The following is a 24,180-nucleotide window of genomic DNA, read 5'->3' as shown; positions in this document are numbered from 1 at the left end:
AACCCACCCAAATCATATAAAGACCTCTCAAGACACTTTCTCAAGGACAAGGCTATTTTTACCCCAAGTGATCAGACCAAATCTAAATCAGTCAAAGCAACTGGACTCTTCTGGCCTAGCAGGTACATTCTGGTCTTTACCACTTACAGCCCGGTAAAGCTGTGGAATTACAGAGTTCAAGCTCTGTGTTAAATCACAACTGGCAGTTTTAGATGATAACCAGGAGAGCAAAGCAACCGGTTTAAAAGTTTGCTAGTCAATCGGTTTTTCTATTTGACTAATTATTCTGTTGACTAAAATGGCTGAAGTTTGGAGAAGCATGCAGATCCAACCCAAATCTCACTTGACGATTAACTGTTTGACAGCATATGGATTTCATTAGCAAAAATTAAAACACCAGCATTTTTTTTTAAGCTAACATGATTTTGCCAAGGAGAGTCAATCCAAAAGGTTACAAATTTGTCTGCAATTACTTTCTCTAAATGTAACCTCCAGGGAGTCTCTCCCATTTTGACAAGCATGACCAGACATCACATTCCTTTCAAATTTGCTGCTGTTTCCAGAGGATAAAACTTTTGTGTATTTTTCCATGTGTCCAAAACCAAAGTGAGGCCCTTCCCATGTGTATGCCTATCTTTCCCACTACCCAAGCGGAACCACTGGCCTTGCCATCCCTCAAACCCCAAAACCAAGGCTACAACAGCAAACAGAATGTTCAGGCCATCGAAGCTACAGGGTCTGCGTTAGATTTCTTCCAGCCCTAAGAAGTGAGGATTTTAGACAGCAACAGAGTAACTGCTGTCTAGACAAGTCTAGTGAGGTCATCGGCTATAAAAACTTTCGGTTACTAGGGTTCATCATACTGTTCCTAGGAGTTATGGCAGCATGACTATTACAAACCATGAAGATCTGAGTGATAAGAAACTGCATTTTAAATTTATGCTGAAATAAGTACCCTGTCTAGAAAGGGTTCCTGGTTCACTTCTGTCCATCCAGATTTCAAATAATTCAATACTTAACTAACCTAAATTTTACTCAATAATCTATGAAAAGCAAACCGCCCCCCCCAGAAAAGGAGATTTTTAAAGGGGGATTTCAGTCCATAATTCCAATCCTAGAAGTACCTTCTGAATACATGTAGAAAAATTGAATTATTTGCTATAGTTGTCTTTATGTGGTAAGCAGTGTTCATTAGAAACCTTATCTTCTAACCAAAGTTTCCCTGGAGGCTTCACACATAAGAATAACAGGTCTTGGACCTGGTGTGAGGAACACAGGGCCCACCAGCCCCTCAAACACACTCATATACACACACCACAGTCTGAAACAGCGAGGCAATGATGCAATTTTTAGTCCTTTATAGACAGTAAATGCAAAGATCCTGCAGGCAATAACCTTCATTATCCAAAAAAGAAAATCAACTTTAACTAGAATATTCCCATTCTCCAATCATTCTGAATAAATGTGGAGTTTACCCTTAAACAGCTATCCTTTTAAACATACAATTTGAAGAGATTGCTGCATTTCTTTACATGTGATGCAATTTTATCACCGTATATCTTAAGAACACTAGATGAATTTGCAATTTCCAGGTGGTCTGAATTTAAACCTAATAAGAATCATTTCTGGAACTTCATTGGATAAATATATATATATATATATATACACAATATATATGAATTATTATTGTAGAAATACATAAAATAATATGTATTTTTATTTTAATATTTTAGTTTTAATATTTTATATTTTTAATATTTTTAATTTTTTTATAATTTTATAAAATTTTATAATTTTTAATATTTTCAATATTTTAAGCTTTCCTGTTCATTTAAGTTACTCCTGGGATAGTTCTAATAGAGTATTTATTTTAAAAGAATGCTTATGAGTGGCTAAATATATAAATGAAATTCAAAAGGACTATTTATAATAACCAAAGCTGGATGAATTTTATACTATATTGGTGGAAATGTTTAATGGTGCCTTTTCACTTCTCCTCTCTCTATTTTAAATGAAAGATACCTGAAGTTCCATTGCTCCGCATCCATATTTTCCAAATGATTCAATACTTGGAGGATTTGACCCTATTATCATAAGAGGCAATGAATGCTTTGTTCTGCCTGGAGGGGGCTCACGATCTCATTTTCACCTTGAAATAACTAACAAATGGGAGAAGACGGAACATGTGTTGAATATACCTGAAAACTAGCTCCGAAATATAAATCAGGCCAGTCTGAGATAAAGAGGTTTTCGGGGTGGGGGGAGAGTGCGACACTTTCTTTGAGATTCTTATGAGACCATCTTATGTCACAGCAGCCACTGGGAAGGTGATGCTGGCCCCTGACTCTGAACCCACACGCTGCCTACCCACAGTGGCCCACAAGCCTGCCTGGCATCGCTGGCCGCCGTCTCCTCCTTTGTCTGGGACATGGCCCCCCTCACTCCCTCATTCCCTTCCCACTGCTCCTCCCACTGTTGGCCTCTGTCCCAACTGTTCCTTCTGCTTGGAACACACTCCTCAGATCGTCCCAAAGTTCGTTCCCTCACTGATGTCTGTCTCAACAGACGCAATCTCTTCAGAGATTACACTAAATGTTCTTCATGGCAACTGACATATTTACTGTCTGTCCTTCTCTTTAGAGTGTAAGCTCCAGAGGAAAGAGATCTTATTTATCATGTTCATTTTCTGTGTCTGCACTGGGTATAACAACCCAGACATTTACTAGGTACTTGATAAATATTCACTCAGTGAAGAAATGAAAAATCACTGGAATTCAAATGGAAATATTTTCAATTAATAATAAAAGAAAAAATTAACTAAGAACATTCAATTCTCACCCCCAACCACAAATATGAGTAAAACAATAGTCTGTTGTATACATCCCAACTAGCCAGGCTCATATGCCATCCTAATGAAATGATCTGACTGCGTCTTTCCTGCTCCCAACACAGAAGGTGGGGAGAAGGGCAGAGTCATCAGGAGCAGCATCTGGGGCCATGCCATCTCCCAGCCAGTTATTTAATATTTTTGTTCCTGATATGTAAACTGGGGATAATAATAGAATCCGCCCAATAGGAAAGCTGTGGAGATAAAGTGAGGTAACACACTGCACCCAGAACAGCGCTGGCATACAAGATCATTTAATACGTGTTAACTAAATATTACGATTACTGGCACCTCATGTTCTGTATTCCAATCCCAACAAAACTAAAGTAAAAATAAACCATCTTAAAAGTCACACTACAACATGGAACTAATCCACTTTGAGTGGTCTGACACTTTTTCCTGATCAGCTTTCACCTTGGAAGATTATACCAAGTGTGAAATTCATCATGAGTCAGCAAGGCTAAAAATATAGCTTTAAAAAAAAAAACAAAACAAGGACAGGTTTGTAAACCTTTTTATATAACATAAAATTAAATTTTAATATAATTGGGCAATAGTGAGAAGCTTCATTTCATTCAATTATATTTTACATAAGATATATAATTATATATTTAATAATATATTGCATATTTAGAATTTTTAAAGGTCTATATATATATATAAGTTTCCTATTTCTGTTCACAAATTGAAGAAGAGCAGTACAAAATCTAAGGTTTGGAAATAAAAGAACTAACCTAACATGTCCTCATCCAAACAAGGGAGGATTTTTACTTAAAAAACAAACAAACAAAAAAACTAAACTAAATTTAGGTATAAAATTAAGCCCTAGATCCAGTGTGAATTTAGCTGCCACATGACATCCCCTCCCCTCACAGGGGCAGAAATGAAAGGCAAACGCCTGACTTTACTTTGACTACGATGTGGAGTTAAGACTGATGGAACAAAAACAGCTGAGGCAAAGGCTGAAGATGGGGCACAGGACTGAGAGAGCTGACGTGCAAACGGGGACAGGGGAACGAGGCGGGTCCAGGCTGTGACTCAGGCCCCCGACTCAGAGCGGGCGGGGCAGCGGCCCTCAGCCCGTGCTCCCCGCCAGCTGCCCCAGCCCGTGCTCCCCCCCAGCTGCCCCAGCCCAGGCCGGATACCAGAGGCTAAGCTGGAAGCACACCACAGCCCCTGGTCTGTCTCTCCCCCCTACCTCTCCTCCAGGTCAGCAAGTCTGTCCACAGGTCCCCTCCCAGGGGCCCTCCCACTGCCAGCCACCTGTCCTCCCAAGCAAGTCTTCCGTTTCCTGGACTTGTCAGGACTTTGGGTCCCTCTTCATCAGGCCATTGCTCCCCCCCTTTAGAGGCTCTGTTCCACTGCCTTTTTCCCAGAATGCCTTTCCTGATGATCACAGCAAGCCACCACCTGCCCCTCTCCCAGCCCTGAAGTCCAAAATAACACGTCCATCTGGGGTCTGAAACTTCACGTCTCAAGTACATTCCTCACCTGGCCCTAGAGCAGCTCTTCCTGCTAACTTCAAACTTTTTCTTCATGCTACACCACCTCTCCCACTTCCAAATCTCAGCCAACTGTCTCCCAAAGACTCCACAAAGACTCATTCCTTTGTACCTGTATTTACTTTTTAAAAAAATACTATGGAGAGGGCTTCCCTGCTGTCTTAGTGGTAAAGAATCCGCCTGCCAATGCAGGAGACATGGGTTCGATCCCTGGTCCAAGCACGCCTACAAGCAACTAAGCCCAAGCACCACAACTGCCGAGCCTGTGCTTTAGAGCCCAGGAGCTGTAATTACTGAGTCCACACGCCACAAACACTGAAGCCTGCACGCCCCAGGGCCCATGCTCTGCAACAAAATAAGCTACAGCAATGAGAAGCCCTCACACCACAACCAGAAAATAGCCCCCACTCGTCACAAAAGCCTGAGCAGCAATGAAGACCCAGTGCAGCCAAAAATAAATAAATAAAAATTATTTTTTAAAACTACTGTGGAGACTATCAGGGGCCAGGCACCTCAGCAGCAGGCATACAGCAACGAAAACTACAGATAGTGCCCTGCTCGGCGAGGATTCTAGAGGGGAAACAGGCTACAACAAAAAATAACGGAGAAGGGCCACGCCTCGTAGGGTCTCTCTCCCTGACATCTACATGCTCCAAACCTTCTTTCCAACTCAAGGAGTCAGCACTGCTTCTATTTCTGCTGCATTCAGGGATCTACCAACCTCCACACGCAAGACTGCATCCAGGTCTCTGTTCTACACTTTGTCACGATTCTTACAAAGAGTGATCAAAGGAGAAAATTCAAAATGTGAGGAAGTCAGGGTGTTATGTCTATGAAGAAGCAAGTGAAGGTGAAGTTGCTCAGTCGTGCCTGACTCTTTGTAACCCCATGGACTGTAGCCCACCAGGCTCCTCTCTGTCCATGGGATTTCCCAGGCAAGAATACTGGAGTGGGTTCCTCCTCCAGGGGATCTTCCTGACCCAGGGATCAAACCAGCATCTCCTTCATTGCAAGCAGATTCTTTACCGTCTGAGCCACCAGGAAAGTCCCATGAAGAAGCAAGGGGACTGTTTAAAAGAGATACGGAGTGGCAACTATGGCTCTTAAACTATTAATGGGCTGTGACATGGAAGAAGGAAGATTCCCGCTGTCCCAGATCGGAGCCATATCTGATGTAGTCCATTCATTGGTAGAACTGGCTGCTTCTCAATTCTCTGGGCTACTGGCCACTGGAATTTTCAAACACTTGTTGAGGCGTAAACGCTACTGGACATGACCAGGGCTTGGCATACCAAAAAAAAAAAGTGTTCTTGGAATCAAAATGATGAAAGCTTAAATCCTAGCTCAGCTACTCCTTAGATATAACGTCTTGGACTACACTTTTTTTTTTTCAGTTTGTTAATCTGGAAAAAAAAAATGACTTTTAAGATTTATCTTGCTGGCTGGTTATAAAGATTAAAAAGCATATTTATCAAGAACCTGGCACAAGGAGGCAGCTAATAAAATGAGCTACTGATGGCGCTAAACGTTTTAGGATACACAGATATTAGCTAATACTTGCATATCACTTACAACTTGTGAAGCACTGTCCTAAGTGTGTTAACATACTATTTTTTTTTTTCATGTTATATTACTTAACATACTATTTCACTTCATCCTCTTGACAGCCCAGCTCTCTCCATTTTATAGATGAGGACACTGAGGCGCAGACAAGCTAAGCAACTTTCCCAGGATCTGGCCCGAGTCTGTTCTCACAGCCACTACACAGTCAGCGGCAGAGAGAGGAACGCCAAGGACCAAGGCTGGCAGACCTCAAGACCTCAAATTGTCAGCCCTTTCACCTACTAGCTGCGGGACTTGGGCGCATTGTCTCATTTCTCTGCACCTGCTTTCACAGTCAGAACGTGGAAATACCCGTCCCCGCCTTCTCCAGGCTGTGTGAGCCTAGTTGTCCAGTCGTGTCTCTGCGACCCCATCGACTGGAGCCCACCAGGCTGCTCTGCCCATGGAGATTCTCCAGGCAAGAATACTGCAGTGGGTTGTCATGCCCTCCTCCAGGGGATCTTCCCAACCCAGGGATTGAACCCAGGTCCCCGGCACTGCAGGCAGATTTTTTAAGGTCTGAGCCACCAGGGGAGCCCAAGAATACAGGAGTGGATAGCCTATCCCTTATCCGAAGTATTTTCTGAACTCAGTAATCGAACCAGGGTCTCCTGCATCGCAGGCGGATTCTTTACCAGCTGAGCTAGGTAAAGAAGGTAAACTCCTTCTTCTGAAAGGTGAACTCTTTCAGGCAGTTCAGAGGATTTAACAAGGTGTCCTGTTTCACTTCCTGAATCTCTGAATTGGAAAACAGATCTAACTGGCCTCCCCATCCGTTTCAATGTATATGGGTGGAGCTAGTGTCCTGGGAATTCACAAGCACAGCCAGCAGAGTTATAAGTTAAGATGTTAAAGGCCAGTTTCAGAAAGATCTGGACAGCTGCCCCTGGTAACCCCACCCCTACCCTCCTCCACCACATTTTTTTTTCTCTACATCCAAGCTGGGGGGTGTAAAGACTGGTACAAAATAAAGGCCTGAGAATCTCCCTCAGAGTTTGTGGTCTTCCATCTAGCTTCCTGAAGCGAATAATTACATATATGTGGGTTTAAAGGTGCCCTCTCCTAGGCGCTGGGGGATGGGATGGTGTTTAAAATAGCTGGAGGGGTTAGCGGGTGAAAGACAAATGCTGATTCATAAGAGGAAGATGCCCCTGGAAGAGAACTTCAAACCTCTCCTCCCAGCTCCCCGCTGGCCTGCCGCCTGCCCATGGAATAAATCAGCAGGGGAGGTGAGAAAGTAAACAGCAGTTGAAAGTGCCCCGTAGCTGGTCCGTCCTGGGTGAAGGGAGTGCCTCTCGCCAGCCAGCTCTGGCCCTCGCTGGAGTGTACTTCAAAGACAAAGGAAGACAATAACTTCTTCAGAGGGTGATCTGTTTAAGTGTGTGTGGCCAGGGATACTACAAAAATGGAACATTGGGTTGTTTTAATTATAAGGGGTGGAGTGAGTAGAAACAAATGAAAAAAAAAAAAAAGAAAAGAAAGACAATATTTTGAAATCCTAACATTAAAAAATTATTCTGGTGCAGAGAAGTTGCTCTCACTGCCAAAACCCTGAGGGACTTCAGAGGCAGAATGCCGAATTATTGACCTTCTTTATAGGGGGGAAAAAAAACCCATGCCCAATGTGAATTTCTTTTTAACTCTGTGCCAAGGGATTCGAGAACTTCATTGTCACATTTCCTGGAGCCTCTCTTTGGAAATAACCTCATCACACAGGCTCAGCTGCCAGACTGAGGCTGTCGCTATGAAGGAATATTCGAAACTCTGACACTTTGGAAAAGACATTTGTTGAGTCCCTAATTATTAACCACGGCCTTCTTGATGCTCTTTAATTTGAGACGTATATAACAGTTTTGTGTTGTTCCATAATCTCTGTTATCCTTTAGAATCACATTAAGGGAAACATTATAATTTAGATATTCTCCTCTTCACTTAAAAAAAAAAATAGCTGAATAGATTTCAAGATGGAGTATTTCTTCATACCTCAGAGATCTTATCAAGATCAGAAATATGAAGCTGCTTTTCCTTTGTGCAAACTTGGTGAACCTCCATTTTAAAAAATGTGTTTGTACTACTCAGCCATAAAAAAAGAACAAAATTTTGCCATCTGCAGCAGCACGGATGGACTTGGAGGGCACTATGCCAAAGTGAAATAAGTCAGACAGAGAAAGACAATGTGCAATATCCCTTACGTGTGGGATTAAAAAATACAAGAAACTAGCAAATATAACAAATATAGAGAACAAACCAGTGGTTACCAGTGTGGGAGTTGGGGGTGATACCTGGGTGGGGAAGAGGGAGATACACACTACTGGGTGTAAGATAAGCTAAAAGGATGTACTGTACAATGTGGAGAATACGCCAATTCTTTGTAATCGGGAATGAAAAGGGAGGTTTTAAATTATTTAAAAAATTTCAATAACCTATAATGGAAAATAACCTAAAAAAGAATATATGCGTGCTCAGTCGCTTCAGTTGTGTCCGACTCTTTGCGAACCCATCGACTGTAGCCCTCCAGACTCCTCTGTCCGTGGGATTCTCCAGGCAAGAATACTGAAGTAGGTAGTTATGCCCTCCTCCAGGGGAACTTCCCCACCCAGGGGTGCAAACGCTTTCTTATGCCAATTCAAATTGGCTGACCAATTTAACTAACGATTAAGAATGCTCAGTATTTTCCATTTTGGGCTTTTCCCATCACTCTCAAATTCTGAGAAAGCTTTCCCAGGACTTCAGCCACACAGCACGTATGGCCCTAGGCAAACCTTCCCTATGTCACGGAGGTGATACACACACACACACACACCCCCACATATATGTGACTGAAACACTTTGCTATACACCTAAAACAAACACAACACTGTGAATCTACTAGATTTCAATAGTTTTTTAATTGTATAAAAAATAAATATTTAAAAATTAAAAATTTTAAATGTGTTTGATTTTACATCTTTCCAAAGTGTCCTTTTTAAAGGAACTGGTAATTTTGTTTAGAAAATGAATTGTTTCCAGGACCTGTCGCAGTTAGAATGGAAACCCTATGAAGGTCAAGACCAAGCCTATAAGTTCACTGCTGGGCATTCAAAGCCGAGAACACGGTGACCAAATGAGTGAGTGAGTGTACACAGCCAGGCTACTCCAGCGGGATCCCGTCACCGATGCTCCCGGTCAAGCCCGAAGCCTCATTCCCTGAGAGGCTTTTCTCAAAGGAAGTCAAAGCCCCGTGTGCTGAAGCCGTGACCCCGTGAAGCTGCCGCGGTTTAGGCTACGCCAGGACCCTTTTTAACCGCTCTCCATAGCGGTTCTTCACATGACAAACCTCAGGCCTCGGAGCCTCCCCGGGCCCAGCCGCGCTCACGGCCGGGTGTGTCCCTCCCCGGGGCCCTCCGTCAGGAATGGCGGGCGGAGGCCGGCCGGCTGGCCCGCCAGAGCCGGCAGAGGCTGTCAAGCCGCGCAGAAATCTGCGAGGCCTGCCCGAAGAACGCCGCGGCCTCCCGCCCAAGCCCGCTGCCCTCGTCCCGTTGCCCTGGCAACCGGAGGCCGTGCTGAGTCAGCACTTCTGTCTGACACGCCGCTTTCTCGTCCGCTGAGCCCCAATTAAGTGAAGGATGGGGGTGAAAGCAGTGCTGAGTCTGCCTGGGAATAATCACGGTTTCCCAACAACACAGCGGGAGCGAAGGCTTCTCGACGTAAGATTCTTCCCGGCCCTGGGGGCTGACCGGAAGTCCTCCAGTCAGAAATCATCTTCGAGCCAGAAAGACCCCAAGCTTCACATTCGAATGAATAAAACAATGGAAGACTCTACTCAGATAAAGCCAAGAGTCTGTTTTCACGTCAAGGAATTGTTCTTTCAGAGGGACAAACAGGGCCTGAGAAGCTTGTTTCTCAATTTCTGACCAGTTCCTCACATTTTCCATTTCATTGGGTAAAACTGCAAACATGCCCTTTATGATACTGAGCAAATATTGTGTTGGTTTTTAAGCTGTAACAGCAGAATAGTCGATAGTCTTGTGGGCATGTGTGGTTCATGGCTTTTTAAAATTTATGTCCAGTCTTGCTGTAGAAAGGATTCCAGGCAGCCTAGAATAGATAGGTCCAAACTCAAAGCACAACTTTCATGGCTGATACAGAATAAATAGATGACTTCTCAAAATATATTAAGAAAAGAGGTAACACACAGTAGTATAATATACTACCAATTTTGTTTTAAACTAAATATATATATATATATTTTTTAAAAAGATACATACAAAGACTGGAAAGAAAGCACCAACATCTTCACAGCTCTCTTGAGGTAAAAGAATAGATGATGATTATGTTCCTTTTTGGTTTTGATTATTTTAAATATTTTCTACCTGTCTTTTCTGTGCAATAACTTTACTTCATTACTATTTTTATTTACATATAGTCATGGTCATACTTTGTGAAATTGTACGGTTCTGAGTTTTGACGAATACATAATACAGCTGTGAAACAGCTACCCCAACTAATACCCAGAACTGTGGTCTCACTCCCCAAATCTCCCAGCGCCTCCCCTTTGCAGGGAGTCCCTCCCTCACCCCTAACTCTAGCAACCACCCTTCTGCTGTCTCCATAGTTCTGCCTTCCCCAGAATGTCATATAAATGGAATCATACATTACGAAGTCTTCTTCTCTTCCCCTTCTTACAGTTATCTCACCTCCAGAGCAAAGCACCCTCAGCAGGGTGGTTTTCCAGAGGCTGGGATTTGCCCTGGGGTCGAAGGTCAGGGAGAAAAAGTGATGAGACAGAACCACTTGGGTTTGTTCGTTTTGGCTGCGTGGCATGTGGGATCCTAGTTCCCTGACCAGGGAGAGAACTCGTACCCCCTGCCTTGGAACCACAGATCTTCCCCACTGGACCACCAGGGAAGTCCCTGAAGGCTGTTGAGTCTGGATTTTTTTCCAATTAGCAAAAAATGCTTTCTCTTATCTCAGTCAGACAAAAACAACAAAAACAACTACTACTAGTTATAATTTTAAAAATTAAAAACTATATGAGAAGATAGCAAGAAGTACATCGTCCAACCGAGATTTTTTTGTTTTGTTTTTGGTCATGTGGCTTGTGGGATCTCAGTTCCCAGACCGAGGATTGAAGCTGGGACCTCAGCAGTGAGAACTCAGAATCCTAACCACTGGACCACCAGGGAATTCCTGAGAATTGCTTTCTTTTCCAGGGTTGCTATTACTTTGATGAACCTGAAACTGCCTCACCAGCAAAAAATAAAACTCTCATTATCACGGACAGTGGAGAATGTCTTTCATGAAAAGTCATTCTCTATAAGGTCTGTGAGAGACACTGAAAGAGAAAGTTTCCTAATAAGGCCACGTTCTGCAGACCTGGCTGGGATCCCTTTGGGCCCATTGGCACCCCTGGCCTGGGAGCACCTGCCGTGTTTCGAGATAATTCATCAGTTATCAGATACAAGCAGTTCAACTGTGTTGCTACAGCGGCCAACGTTAATGCGTAGGAACCATTTTGAACAAAACTCTCCTACTTAAAAAGATTCCTAATCAGGGGAGATACCAAACCTCACCAGCCCTTTGATCCTAATTCTGTAGTTATTCAACAACTTGCTGGCCTGTGGGGGCTGAAAAGAAAGGCAAAAAGCACGTTATGCTCCTTTCCCAGAGCTCTGGGCTCAGGTGATCTGGTCTCTGCTCCAGTCATGAGCAGACACTGGAACCCCACAAAGTAGGGAACGGTTTGAATTTATCCTTCTGGCCACCAATTCAGATTAGATTTAATCATTTTGTCTCCTGTGATAAAATGTAAGTTATCTGAAAGCAGCCATGTCTCGTTTATCTTTTTATTATTTTGCACTACGCAAATGTTGAGTGAATAAACAGACGAGATAAAAAAGGAATCAGAAAATAATTTTCCATCCTGAAATAATGGAGGTTCACTTCAGATCTGTAATCAGACTTTCCTCAGATTCATTGTGTTAATATATTCCACATGATTTCAGTGATAAGTTCATGTCTGAGTCCTTGGCAGCAGAAGGTATATGTCAGATTGTGGAAGAAGGACCAAGGAATTGTCTTCTCCACAGACTACATGCCTAGAGGAACAATGGCATGGAAGCAGAAAGAAGAAGAAGGAAAAATAAAACAATAGTTATATAGCATATAAGGAGCTTCCAGGGGACTTCCCTGGCAGTACAGTGGTTAAGACTCTGCACTTGCAATGCAGGTGGCGTAGGTTCGATCCCTGGTCAGGGAACTAAGATCTCACATGCCGAGAAGCCTCTAAGACTGTGCCCCACAGTAAAAGATTCTGTGTGCTGCAACGAAGGCCTGAAGGAGCCGAAAATAAATAAATAGTTCAAAAAAAAATACAGAGTAGTGATAATTTCCCAAGAATTAGGGCATAAATTCATTCTACTTATTAAAGTGTGCCAACCTCCTTTCCTCCCATAGAGATGAAGGACAGGAAGGGACTTCTCTCCCAGAAATTCTCCTGTGAGAAGAAGGTCAAGGCCTGCCTGCTGGGCAGGGGCTCTGAAAGGACAGGCTAGACAGCAAGGGCCCTCCTGCAAACCACAGGGGGACCAGGCGAATTACCAGCTTGCCCAAATGGCGAAGGACCTGTCTGCCAGGGCAGGAGACATAAGGGATGTGGGCTGGATGTCTGGGTCAGGAAGATCCCCTGGAGGAGGGATGGCAACCCACTCCAGTACTCTTGCCTGGGGAATCGCATGGACAGAGGAGCCTGGCGGGCTACAGTCCACGGGATCTCACAGAGCAGGACACGACGGAAGCACCTTACCACGCAGGGGAGTTACTAAGTGCCCAGAGAACAAAGGATATTCAGGCAGTTGTTGACTATGAAGAACAGGGAGTGGGACAGAAAGAACAAATGGAAGTGACAATCTTCAGAGCTCTTCAGGGCCAAAGTGCCTCTACCTTCCTCCCAGATGCTAAAAGGCAGCTAAACAGGTGGGCCAAGAATCACTTTTACTTCCAGTCCATCAAGTTCAAATAGTGATGCTTAAGAGCAAAGCGACAAAAGAAAGAAGTTAAAAAGAAAAAAAGAAAAAAAACTACACACCAAGGTGATACACATAATCCACACCTGAACAACCAGACGTCTTGGCAAACGCCCCAGAAGACTGTCATCCCTCTAACACCATTTATTGTGTGGTCTTAAATAATATCTTTGACCCTAAGAGGCAAGCTAATTCTGGATGGAGGAAAACTTCCACGACTTAAAAAAGTCTCTTTAGACCTTTCCTCCTGTACTCCATAATAAAGATAAGAAGGCACCGGAACCACCCTTTCCATCTTCTCCTCCTCCGTATGCGTGCGCTTGCACGTCCAAAGCTAACTGTGTGAACCTCTGTGAGCAAATCTGGACAGTATTTCTCCCCGTGGTCCTGTACGGGGGAAGTGACACTTTGATGAAGCAAAATACCCTTGAGTTCCACAGCCTCTAGGGACCAGCATTTAAGGAACTTGGTTGGTATTTCTGTAATATGAACCATCAATACTAACATTCTGCTTCAAAGGCACCTATGGTTGGCATAAAGGGAACAATCTGGGGCACTTTTCTCCACCCCTTCTCAGAAATACTTTCTGTGGGAAAGGAGGAGGTGGGGTAAGAGAAAGAGAAATAGAACAAGGCAGAAACTGAGAAGCAAGTCATTCTTTGCAGGATAGTCATAGCTTTGTGGGGGGAAAAAAATCATTAAAATGTATAAAGGCTACTCTACTGCTATTTAATTTACTCTATATTATAAAATAGATACATTATTCCAAGTAGAATCATTATCCAAAGACAGAAAACCATAATACAATCGTTTCCTGCTAAGAAACATGATAGTGTATATCTAAAGACAGTATAAACAACTGTTACCCTGAAATAGCTATGAAAGTTCAGACATAAATCCTCAGGGTAAAAAAGCATAATAATGGTCATATTACAAAGTTGTATTCCTCAAATTTAGAGGACAGTTCAACAGAACAACAAAGCACAATTTATATTCACTTCCCGCATTTTCAAAGATTGTCTAAGGAATTCTTTTAATTCATCATGGTTTTTAAAGTTCACACAGTGTAATTGTCAGTCACTCAGTCGTGTCTGACTCTTTGCAACCCCATGGACTGTAGCCTGCCAGGCTTCTCTGTCCATAGAATTCTGCAGGCAAGAATACTGGAGTGGGTAGTCATTCCCTTCTCCAAGGGATCTTTCCGACCCAGGGACTGAACCCAGGTCTCCTGCATTGCAGGCAGATTCTTTACCATCTGAGCCGCCAGGAAAGCCACCTCACACAGTATAAAGTATCACACAGTACAGATACTTTGTATTTTAGAATTTATTTGATGAGAAATTCATTATTTACCTATGGCAGTAAGTATATATTTCTGAAAGTATCAGATATAATACTGCCAAAGGGAAAAAATAGTGTTTAATATCCCCAGTCCCCTGCAAGAAAGCTTTCTGGAACAGTTAAAACTACTCATTTCCTTAAACATGGAAAGGAAGCTACCCATGTACCTTGCTTCATGTGAGTCATAAGGCAGTCTGAAGAATTAGAACAATAAACTGAAGCCTTCCTCCTGAAAATGCAGCCAGCAAAATTTATGAGGCCTGAAAATATGTGCTACATTAGCTGAGCAGCACAGAAGAGAATTCTGCTCTTGCAAAGACCAAGCCATTTCAGCAGGGAAAAGACTGTGGCCTCCTTCAGGGACTTTTATTTATGTTTTTTAGGGAAGCACTGAGCCTGACTCACTGAGGACACGCCTTCTTTGGACTGACTGCGCACATGGACGAGTGGAGGATGGCACAGACGTGTCTGTTCAAAGCCCAGGCAGTTCTGCAGACCCCTCTGTCAGAGTCCATAGGCAAAACATTTTGCTTTCTCAAGCCTCCTCAATTTTCTTTTTTTCATGCTTCACGGCAGATCAAAGACGGCTGCAGGTTCACTGTCATTCCCTGCATGGAACACGCTCTGCTGTCTGCTCTGCTTTGGGGTGTGAGGGAGGGTGAGAGGAGGTTTGCAGGAGGAAGGCGCGCTCTGCGACTGCTTTGATCAAGAGAATATGGACGACGTGACTCTGCGGCAGTTTCTAGAGCCAAGCCCTGACACATGGCAGCTTTCCATTCCTGTCTCTCATAACATTCTCTCAGGGAGACCCCGGCTGCTATTCCAAATAGAGTAGTTCCACAGCTCCAGGACTGCCAAGCTAGAGATGCCATGGGCAGATGCTTCAAGTTTTAGTCCCAGCTAAGCCCAGTCTTTCAGCAACCCTCACCAGGAGGCCACACGCTTAAGGAAACCCATCTTGGACCCTCCAAGTCAACCCATCCACCAGCTGAACACCACTGAGTGACTTCAGCCTACACTGTGTATAGAAGAAGAGCAGTCCAGCTGAGCCCTGCCTCAATTCCTGACCACAAAATTGTGTGATATAATGAAAAGGCTATTTGGTGGGAAGAGGGGAGGATGGGAAGAGGGGATGGTTAGGGAGTTTGGGACGGACATGTACCCCCTGCTATATTTAAAATAGATAACCAACAAAGACCCACTGTACAGCGCAGGGAGCTATTCTCACTGTTGTGTGGCAGCCTGGATGAGGGGGAGCTGAGGGGTGAAGAGATACACGTGTACGTATGGCTGAGCCCCTTTGCTGTCCATCTGAAACCATCACAACATTGCTGATCAGCTATAGGCCAATATACAATAAAAAGTTTTAAAAAATAAATAAATAAAATGGTTATTCTTTCAAGCCATGAAGTTTTGTGGTAAAAAGTGATTGGTACATACCCTTTCTCTCCTTCTAGTGACGAGTCGTGAAAGCCAAAGGTGGCCATGCTGATAGAGCTCGTCTGTGTGATCACAGATCTGGCTCTCAAGATAGAGCAAGTAGAGAATGGAAGTTTGGAGCAGGGTGTGGGGCCGTTAGTGCTTCTGGAGAAAGATTTATTTTACTCTGATGGCAAGTGGCTACCGACCTAGTAGCCTTGGCCACGAAGCCTCCCCCAGGTACCACCGAAGGCCATACCTGCCTCATGAGCTCCTCCTGGCGCATCCTAATCCTCTCTCTCTCCATCTGGATCCTCTGAAGCCGAAGCTTCTGCTGCTGCTGCTGCTGGGTGGTCAGCGCGTTGGGCATACTCATGAGCCCCGCGGATGGGTTCTGAGGGGCGTGGTTCTGCTGGCTCAGGGAACTGGCTGCCATCTGCTGCTGGTGCTGGTGGTTCATCACTGCGGGAGGGAAGAACAGGGAGATGAGCGACCAGGAGCACAGACCTTGTCAAAAAGCGGCCATCAGAACGCTGTGTACTCCAGAGTACAGATTCCTGAGGCTCCTTCCAAAGCACTTTGCTGCTTGTCATTACTGTTTCGGCAATCATTACCTTAATCCAATTCACAGAGACTCAGGCACTGGCCCCTCTCCTGACTCACCTTGTCTTAGCTCCTGTGCCCCGTGAAAAGTCTGATTTCACACCTTGCCTGTGTCTGGGGTACATGTCAATCCTTAAATAGAACATAGTGGTCATAAGCAAATTCCACAAAGGTTACCACACCATGAAAGCTAATTTCACCAGGACATCTGGGTGTGTGTGCCTATCCTCAGACAACCTGCATGTTTACGGCAGAGCTGAGGAGGGCACGTGATCACTGACAGTGGTGGGTGTAAAATAATATTTAGGACAGGAGAGCAAATTGACAGGTAACAAATCGGGTGGAGAGGGAGGTGGGAGGGGGGATCGGGATGGGGAATACATGTAACTCCATGGCTGATTCATGTCAATGTATGACAAAACCCACTACAATATTGTAAAGTAATTAGCCTCCAACTAATAAAAATAAATGAAAAAAAAAAAACAAAAAACACAGCACCTAGATCAGGGGTCTACACAAAAGCAGGACCCCATTCATGCTTTGTTAAAAGAGGATGCCCCAAAGACATTATTAGTGAGAAATTATTAGTGAATGATTAGAGAACATTTAGTGAGAATTATTAGTGAGAAAGAAATTATAGAAAAGATGCTAATAGTGTCTGTGACTGGATAAAGGCATATAAGTGTTTTCAACTTTTTAAAGGATTTTCTATTTGTATTTACCAATATTTAAAATTTTAGCACACAGTACTTCACGTTACAAAACATTTTAAAATAGTTTAATAAATTATATAATTAGTGTCCCCTCTCCCGCAAAAAATGCATCTTAAAAAGTGCTAGTTTTTCTCAAGACAGTTTACTTATCAATTTGCTTAACTTCTACTGGGTAATATCCTGTAATAAAGAAAACCATGTTTTCCAGTCTATTTGCTCCTAAGTCAGGGCCAAAGGCAACAATGTGTAACTTTATATACTTACTTCATTTCTGAGGAAAAAGAACAAAAAAACGTAATTTGTGCTATATTCAATATCATTACCTTTAAAGATAAAATTATTGGCATATTTTACTTAAAGTTCAGAGTGAAATATTTCAGACCTTCAGTTTGATATAGACATTACATGGAAACATATGATAAGCAAACTTTCTTAGGTGAATTTTAAAGTAGCCTAATCAATTATGTATTAAATGAATGTGTAGAAAACACACACATACACACATATACACACTGGAAAAAAAGTACCAGGGAACCCGCCCACACTGTTGGTGGGAATATAAACTGGTACAACCACCACGCAGAGGAGTGTGGAAGTTCCTTAAAAACTGAAAACACAACTACCATATCACCCAACAGTCCCACTCCTGGGCATACAGCTGGAGAAAACCTGACTAGAAAAGATACGTGCAGCCCAATGTTCATCACAGCACTATTTACAACAGCCAAGGCACGGAAGCAACCTGAATGTCCATCAACAGAGGAACGGATGAACAAGGCGTGGTCCATGTACACAGCGGAATATCACTCAGCCATAAAAAAGAGCAAAATATATTTACAAAACAGAAAGAGGCACAGAACTAGAGAACAAACTTACGGTTACCCAAGAGAGAACAGAACGGGGAGGGATAGATCAGGAGCTTGGGATTAACATACACACGTTACATAAAACAGATAATCAACACGGGCCTCCTGCGTAGCACGGGGAACTCTACCCAGCACTTCATAATGACCTATACGGGAAAAGAATCTAAAAACGAATGAATACGTGTACATGCATAGCTGAATCACGATGCTGTATGCTGAAGCTAATACAACGCTGTAAATCAACTCTGCTTCAATGAGATTTTTAAAAAGAAAGGAGAAGAAAGCAAAGCACCAACACGTAGGATTTTCTGTAGAACTGGCTTCCTTAAGGAAGAACTGGCTCCGTGACAGGCAGTTCCTCTGGATAGAAGTAGCAGTGGGATAAAAATGTTGTTTTTTGAAATTAACCTCTAACGACTCAAATCTTTCTTGCATTCCCACCGTGTGCTGCATGCTGGGTTTGGAGCTGGACAAACAGCCCGTGCCCTCACAGGATCTAACAGGCTCTGCAAGGAACGTGTGAAGAAATGAGATGGGGTTTTATGCTTGTCTGTGAAAGTGAAAGTGAAAGTTCCTCAGTTGTGTCCGGCTCTTGGCGACCCCAGGGACTGGAGCCAGCCAGGCTCCTCTGCCCGTGGAATTCTCCAGACCAGAATACTGGAATGGGTAGCCATTCCCTTCTCCAGGGGGTCTTCCCAACCCAGGGATCGAACTCGGGTCTCCGGCATTGCAGGTAGATTTTTAAGCATCTAAGCCACCAGGGAAACACCAGAATGTTAGGCTTTGTAAAGATTCCTGGTGAACACCTAGTTCAGCTTTTTATTTTGTGAACGCTAGGGAGGCAAGGGGTGTGCTCTGCTTAGAAACAGGTACAACTGGAGCCAAAGCTGAACTCCGGACACCCTGTCCACCTGCCCTTTCAACTGTCCTTCGCCGCCCTCTGTCACACCTGAGACCAAAGTCCAGGAACAATCACCCAAACCGGGGCAACCCCTCTACACACAATTTGCCTTCAATGGACCACAGTGAGAGGCCACTTAAACAGCCGGCCCTCCAAACAGGCTCCTGGGCCCAAAGGTTGCTCAGGTTACAAGTAGGAAGCGCTGAAGGAGGGTTTGGACAGGCTGACAACTCTGCTCAATCACAGAGAAGTCACTCAAGACAAGGTAAGATACTGGAGTATTCTGCAAAAACAGTTTGGGTTTCACTTCCTGAATCAACTCCACCGCCAAGAACTCTTACCTCCTGGCACAGAAGGAAACTCGGTAAATGATGGGATGAATGAATGAAACCAGCTGGGCATTCCTTATGTTCTTAGTCCAAGAAAAGGAAAAAAGCATCGTTGTGACTGATGCCAAAATAACTGAAATAAGTAGTTCATTTCTACAGCTTGGAGCATAATTACAATCTCTATTTGAAGGCCTGGGTGGGAGGGTCAGGGATTGGGCACATACTGTGTCATAGGGAAAAATTCTCTTAAAATAAAGATTTTCAAGTAAGACAAAGTCCAGATACTCAGAAGGGTTTAATTCATAAGACCTCTTTCAGGCCAGAAGAAGGAAGCTTAGATAGAGACATAGTGAGTATCTCCAGACACAGCTGTTTCTGAACCTTCTGCAAAAGGATGCTCCTATTTTTCTGATGTAACTACCACAGGAAAAAGAAGCCCAATTGTGTCTATAAGAGGAAGGTGTAAATTGAATATTTCAACATCACAAATCCCCAGGTTAGGAAAAGGAGGCTTGAAAATGTTAAATTTTTGTTAGTACTTCAGAGGTTTTTTTTTTTTTGGCCACTCCATGTAGCATGCAGGATCTTAGTTCCCTGACTAGGGATTGAACCCTTGCTCCCCGCAGTGGAAGTGTAGAGTCTTACCCACTGGACTGTTACTCCACTCCACACATCATCCAGACCCTGGGAGCCAGGTTTTACTGATGTCTGCATCCTTATCTGGGGGAGTTTAAGGCTGGGTGGAGATCGCTTCTAGAAAACCACACCTTTGCTAGCCTTTAAAACACCAGCCCTTACAGGGACCGTCCAGAGGGAGGCATGGTGGACATGCTGCTTTCTTCCACTTAACTTAGATTTGATCATTTAGACTAAACATCTCCAGTTATTAACTGTAAAGACTGGAAGAAAATAGAACTTAGCCAACGGCTTTGTCTTCAAAATAAATCACGCCCACCGACAGAGAAGTCTGTATGAGAAAATTCATCTTGATACTGTCCATAACAGCAGAAGACTGAAAACAGTGTCCACCAGTAAGAGAGCATGATTCATTCAGAGGAATGCTGTGGAACTATTCGAAAGAATAAAGAAACTCTGCAGTTACTTCTATGGAACAATCTCTAAGAAGCAACTTTCAGAAGGGGGAAAAAAAAAATCCAAGGAACAGGATGTATATAAGAGCATAGTCGTTGTGCTTAGAAAAATAGGGGTGGGGTGGGCTGCATATTATACATAAAACGGTAAATTTCTCAAGAAAAATACACAACAGTAGGTGCCTCTGGAGAGGAAACAGGGTGTCAGGGTGGGAAGAGGTCTTCCTTCTCTTCTGTGCTGTTTGAAGGTTTCCTGTGTGTATTCCTTACGTAAAATAGACAAATAAACGAAAAACAGAAAACCAAAGCATGGTCATGGATGCATCAAATATGCAAAATATTTTCTTGGTGGAGTGAAAGGAGGTGAACCCCAAATTATTTGAAAAACAACAAGGCTTAAAATATAGTCAAGATCCTCAAAACTAAGAGCCTGTCTGGTGCAACTTCTCCACGTGGAGGTGAGGAAGCAATACCCAGAGAAACAGTGAACTGGGTGAAGGCCGTAAAATAGTCACGGCCTGGAAGCCAGGTGTCCTGACTCAATCCACAGGCCCGTGATTCACCCTGCCGCTCTGCTCCCTGCAGTGGTTTCATTTCAGAGGGTTACTTGCTGGACCTTTTATTAGGTGAATCTTGTGAACTTTCCCGATGGTCGAGGTTCTTTCAAACCACTGCTTTCATAGATACTCAGAGACAAAGCGGGGCAGAAGAGTTTCAAGACAGAGAAAAACACAGAGGAAGTCCTCGGGAGACTGCAGAAAGGAAAACATCTCGATTTGCAACAAAAGAAATACTTCTTGGGATAATATCCCATAACATTTTGGGGAAAGAATAGTTCAGTTTAAGAAAAGAAAAACAAACAAACAAAAAATGTACAGTATCTCAAACGCAGTATCTGAGGCCAAACCAGTTAAGGACAGACCACCATTAAATGCCTTAAAAATGCTAAAGACCTAGTCAGTTGTAGACTTTTACCAGTCAGTCTCCACAGAAAGGAATAACGCACACAGAAGTGTTCTCCATTGAAGCAGGAATGCATCAAAACTAAAGCAGAGACTTCTTTTTTTTTTTCCCTTCCAAGAGAGTCAGAATTTAAATTCAAATCCACATTTATCTTTTTCAGTTTTCATCTCCTTTTCCCTTTTTTTTTTCCTTCTTCAATAATTGACTTTCTCTTGAGTGTTTGGCCATCAAACATAACCAAGCTCTACAGACATGTAACCAGACATATTGCACTGCTATTATTCAATCTAAAAGAAAACACCAAGAAAAACAAACTCCACAGCATTTGAGACAGGAACACTCTTCTGAGTCAATGACTGTGAAGTCAACGGTCAGCACGGGAATGGGCCGTGCAGAGGCGCAGAGGGTGTACCCATGACCCTCTGGCTAATGCCCACGGGGACACTGATGCACCTCTAACGTGCTCAGCAAACACACCACTCGGTCATGCCTACCAAGGCCCCACAAGATGCGAGGCCAGGAAGGTCCCTGGGCTCCATTTTAAGCCAGCATGTCGTTTGCTGTATAAGAAGCAGGCAAGAAAAAGGTTAAGGCTTCACTCCTGAACTTTCCGCCTTTTGCAGCGCCAGGAGCTGACAGCAACAGCTCAGAGACAGAGGATGCTGGCAGCTTCCCCGAGCCGGGAGCTGCGGACTAGCAGGGAGGCCCGGGGATCAGGCTGCCCCGCGCGCCTGCTGGAAGGTTTGACGAACGTCTCTCTGGCCTCGGAGAGGCTCAGTGGCTTGGTTTTCTGTGTCCTGGGCTTGCTTTCCCCTTCCCCCAACTTTTTTTTAAAATAGGCTATGGTTATACACACACACAAACAATGCCAAGTGAAGAAAACAAAACCAGAAGGCTAGGCTCAACTACAAAACCCATCACAGGCCTGTAGCAGGCTGACTCCGAGCAGATGATGGAAAGGACAAGCAGTGTGCCAACGGCTAGACGCCACACCTAAGCCCTAGAAAGACACAGCAAGACTTTATTCCCCTTCAATCCTTCTCCGTGACGCACACGTGAGTCTAGGGAGGGCCAAGAGGAATATTGTTGCTAGTGAGGCATTTCTCCTCCTCTCCTCAGCCTCCTTTCTCCTCTTGACCACAGCTCCTCAGCTGTGGTGTCTCTATGCATAGCTCTTTGAGTTGAACTTTAAAAACATCTGGTTTTGGACTTCCCAGGTGATCTAGTGGCTAAGACTTTGTGCTCCCAATGCAGGGGGCGTGGGTTCAACCCCTAGTCGGGGAACTAGATCCCACAGGCTGCAACTAAAGATCCTCCTGTATGCCGCAACTAAGACCCAGTGCAGCCAAATTAATTAAATTACTTTTGAAAAATATACGGTTTTGTCAACGTGTCAGAGGCACAATTCCATGCAATCAGGGGATAGGCCTGCCCAGCACCGCATGATTCTTCCTCTCCCAGTACCCCCAACCCAGCGTCTGCACTTCTCCTCTGTCGAGAATGGAGTTTCACATGTTGCTATGATTCATTATTTTAGTAAAAATATAATGTCCATGAGTCTACACTCTTATAAACAAATAATTGAATACATAAATAAATGCCAGGAGAAGAGGCAAATCTGTAGAGACAAATTTCAGATAATTTAACGTAGATACACTGTCCTCAATGAAGGGGAGAAAGCTCCCACTCCTAATGCAGGGGTAGCACATAGCAACCTCCTCCTCCCAATGAGCACAGCTGCCCAGCGGCAGTCAGGGAGAGCAGCTTTACAGGGGAGGGATTCTGTACACTGGCAGGTGATCAAGATCGACCTCAACGGTGATAAGCCATGGTGATGACATGACCCTGATAAGGTGTGATGAGAATGGTCCTTTGTTTCTGTGGCCTTCCTCCCCAAGACCCATCATCCCAACCTGATCGGAGGAAAACATCAAAGTCCTGTAGAGGAAAATCCTATAAAATTCCTAAGCTGTACTCAGAATTATCAAGGTCATCAAAAACAAGGAAAGCCTAAGAAACTTTCATAGCTAAGAACAGCTTAAGGAGACATGACAAGTAAAGATAAGGTGGTATACAGCTGGGGACATTAAAGAAAAAACTAAGAAAATCTGAATAAAGTATGGAAGTTAGTTAATAATGCATCAGTATTGGTTCATTAATGATAAAATTTGTTATCATTGTATGTTAATATCATACAATGTAAGATGTTACTAATATAGGAATTTGGGTGAGAGGCATATGAGAACTCTATCTTATCATGATTTTTTCTGAAACTCTAAAACAGGTATAAGAAAAACATGTGTGTGTCTGTGTATGCATGTGTGTGTGTATAGTAACCACATCTTCAATAAATACCAGGAATTGTGCTTGGCACTGTCTTTTCAATACTATCAAATAGTCTCCATAGCATATATAAAAAATGAATAGATAATATAGGGTATATTAAAAGTGGATAAATATTCAAAAGAAAACATGGTCTGGGGACATCCCTGGTGATCCAGTGGTTAAGACTCTGTGTTTCCAGGGTAGGGGGCCTTGGGTTCGATCTCTGGTCAGGGAACTGAGATCCACACGCCACACTGCATGGCCAAATTAAAAGAATGAAAGGAAGGCAGGAAGAAAAAAATAAAGAAAGGAAAGAAGGAAGAAAAAAGAAAGAAAGAAAACATGGTCTAAATGTGTCCCATGGGAGCAAATAGATATTAAGTTAAAGTTTAAAAAATTCTAACAGCCGCTTCCCATGTTTCATGGTCAATTAAGATTGGGAAATATGGGGCTAAACAAACTTAAAAGAATTTATTTTATTGCAGAATTTCTCAAAGACCTTAACATACAAACAGACAATGAGACTTTCCAAGAGGGAGATATAAAATGCAGCACTTTTCAACCTTGGTCTCCTGAGGAGGGATGCTGGAAAATGCTGGTCCCGTGCATCTTAGCAGATGTCTTGGCAGTACTG

The 24,180-nt window shown here is 43.5% G+C and overlaps 1 protein-coding gene across 2 annotated transcripts in view; it reads right to left on the bottom strand.

Moving 5' to 3' along the window:
- The window catches only part of WWTR1 (WW domain containing transcription regulator 1), a 138,112-nt gene that overhangs the window by 11,261 nt on the left and 102,671 nt on the right, over positions 1 to 24,180 (bottom strand). For both annotated transcript variants that reach the window (XM_043474047.1, XM_043474046.1), the window contains exon 4: positions 16,015 to 16,217. In XM_043474047.1, the coding sequence (XP_043329982.1) occupies positions 16,015 to 16,217 (203 nt within the window). The remainder of the gene's footprint in view (positions 1 to 16,014; positions 16,218 to 24,180) is intronic.

Source organism: Cervus canadensis, chromosome 7 (genome assembly GCF_019320065.1).
Source record: "Cervus canadensis isolate Bull #8, Minnesota chromosome 7, ASM1932006v1, whole genome shotgun sequence".
NCBI classification, from domain to species: domain Eukaryota; kingdom Metazoa; phylum Chordata; class Mammalia; order Artiodactyla; family Cervidae; genus Cervus; species Cervus canadensis.
This window is presented reverse-complemented; position numbering and strand designations above follow the sequence as displayed.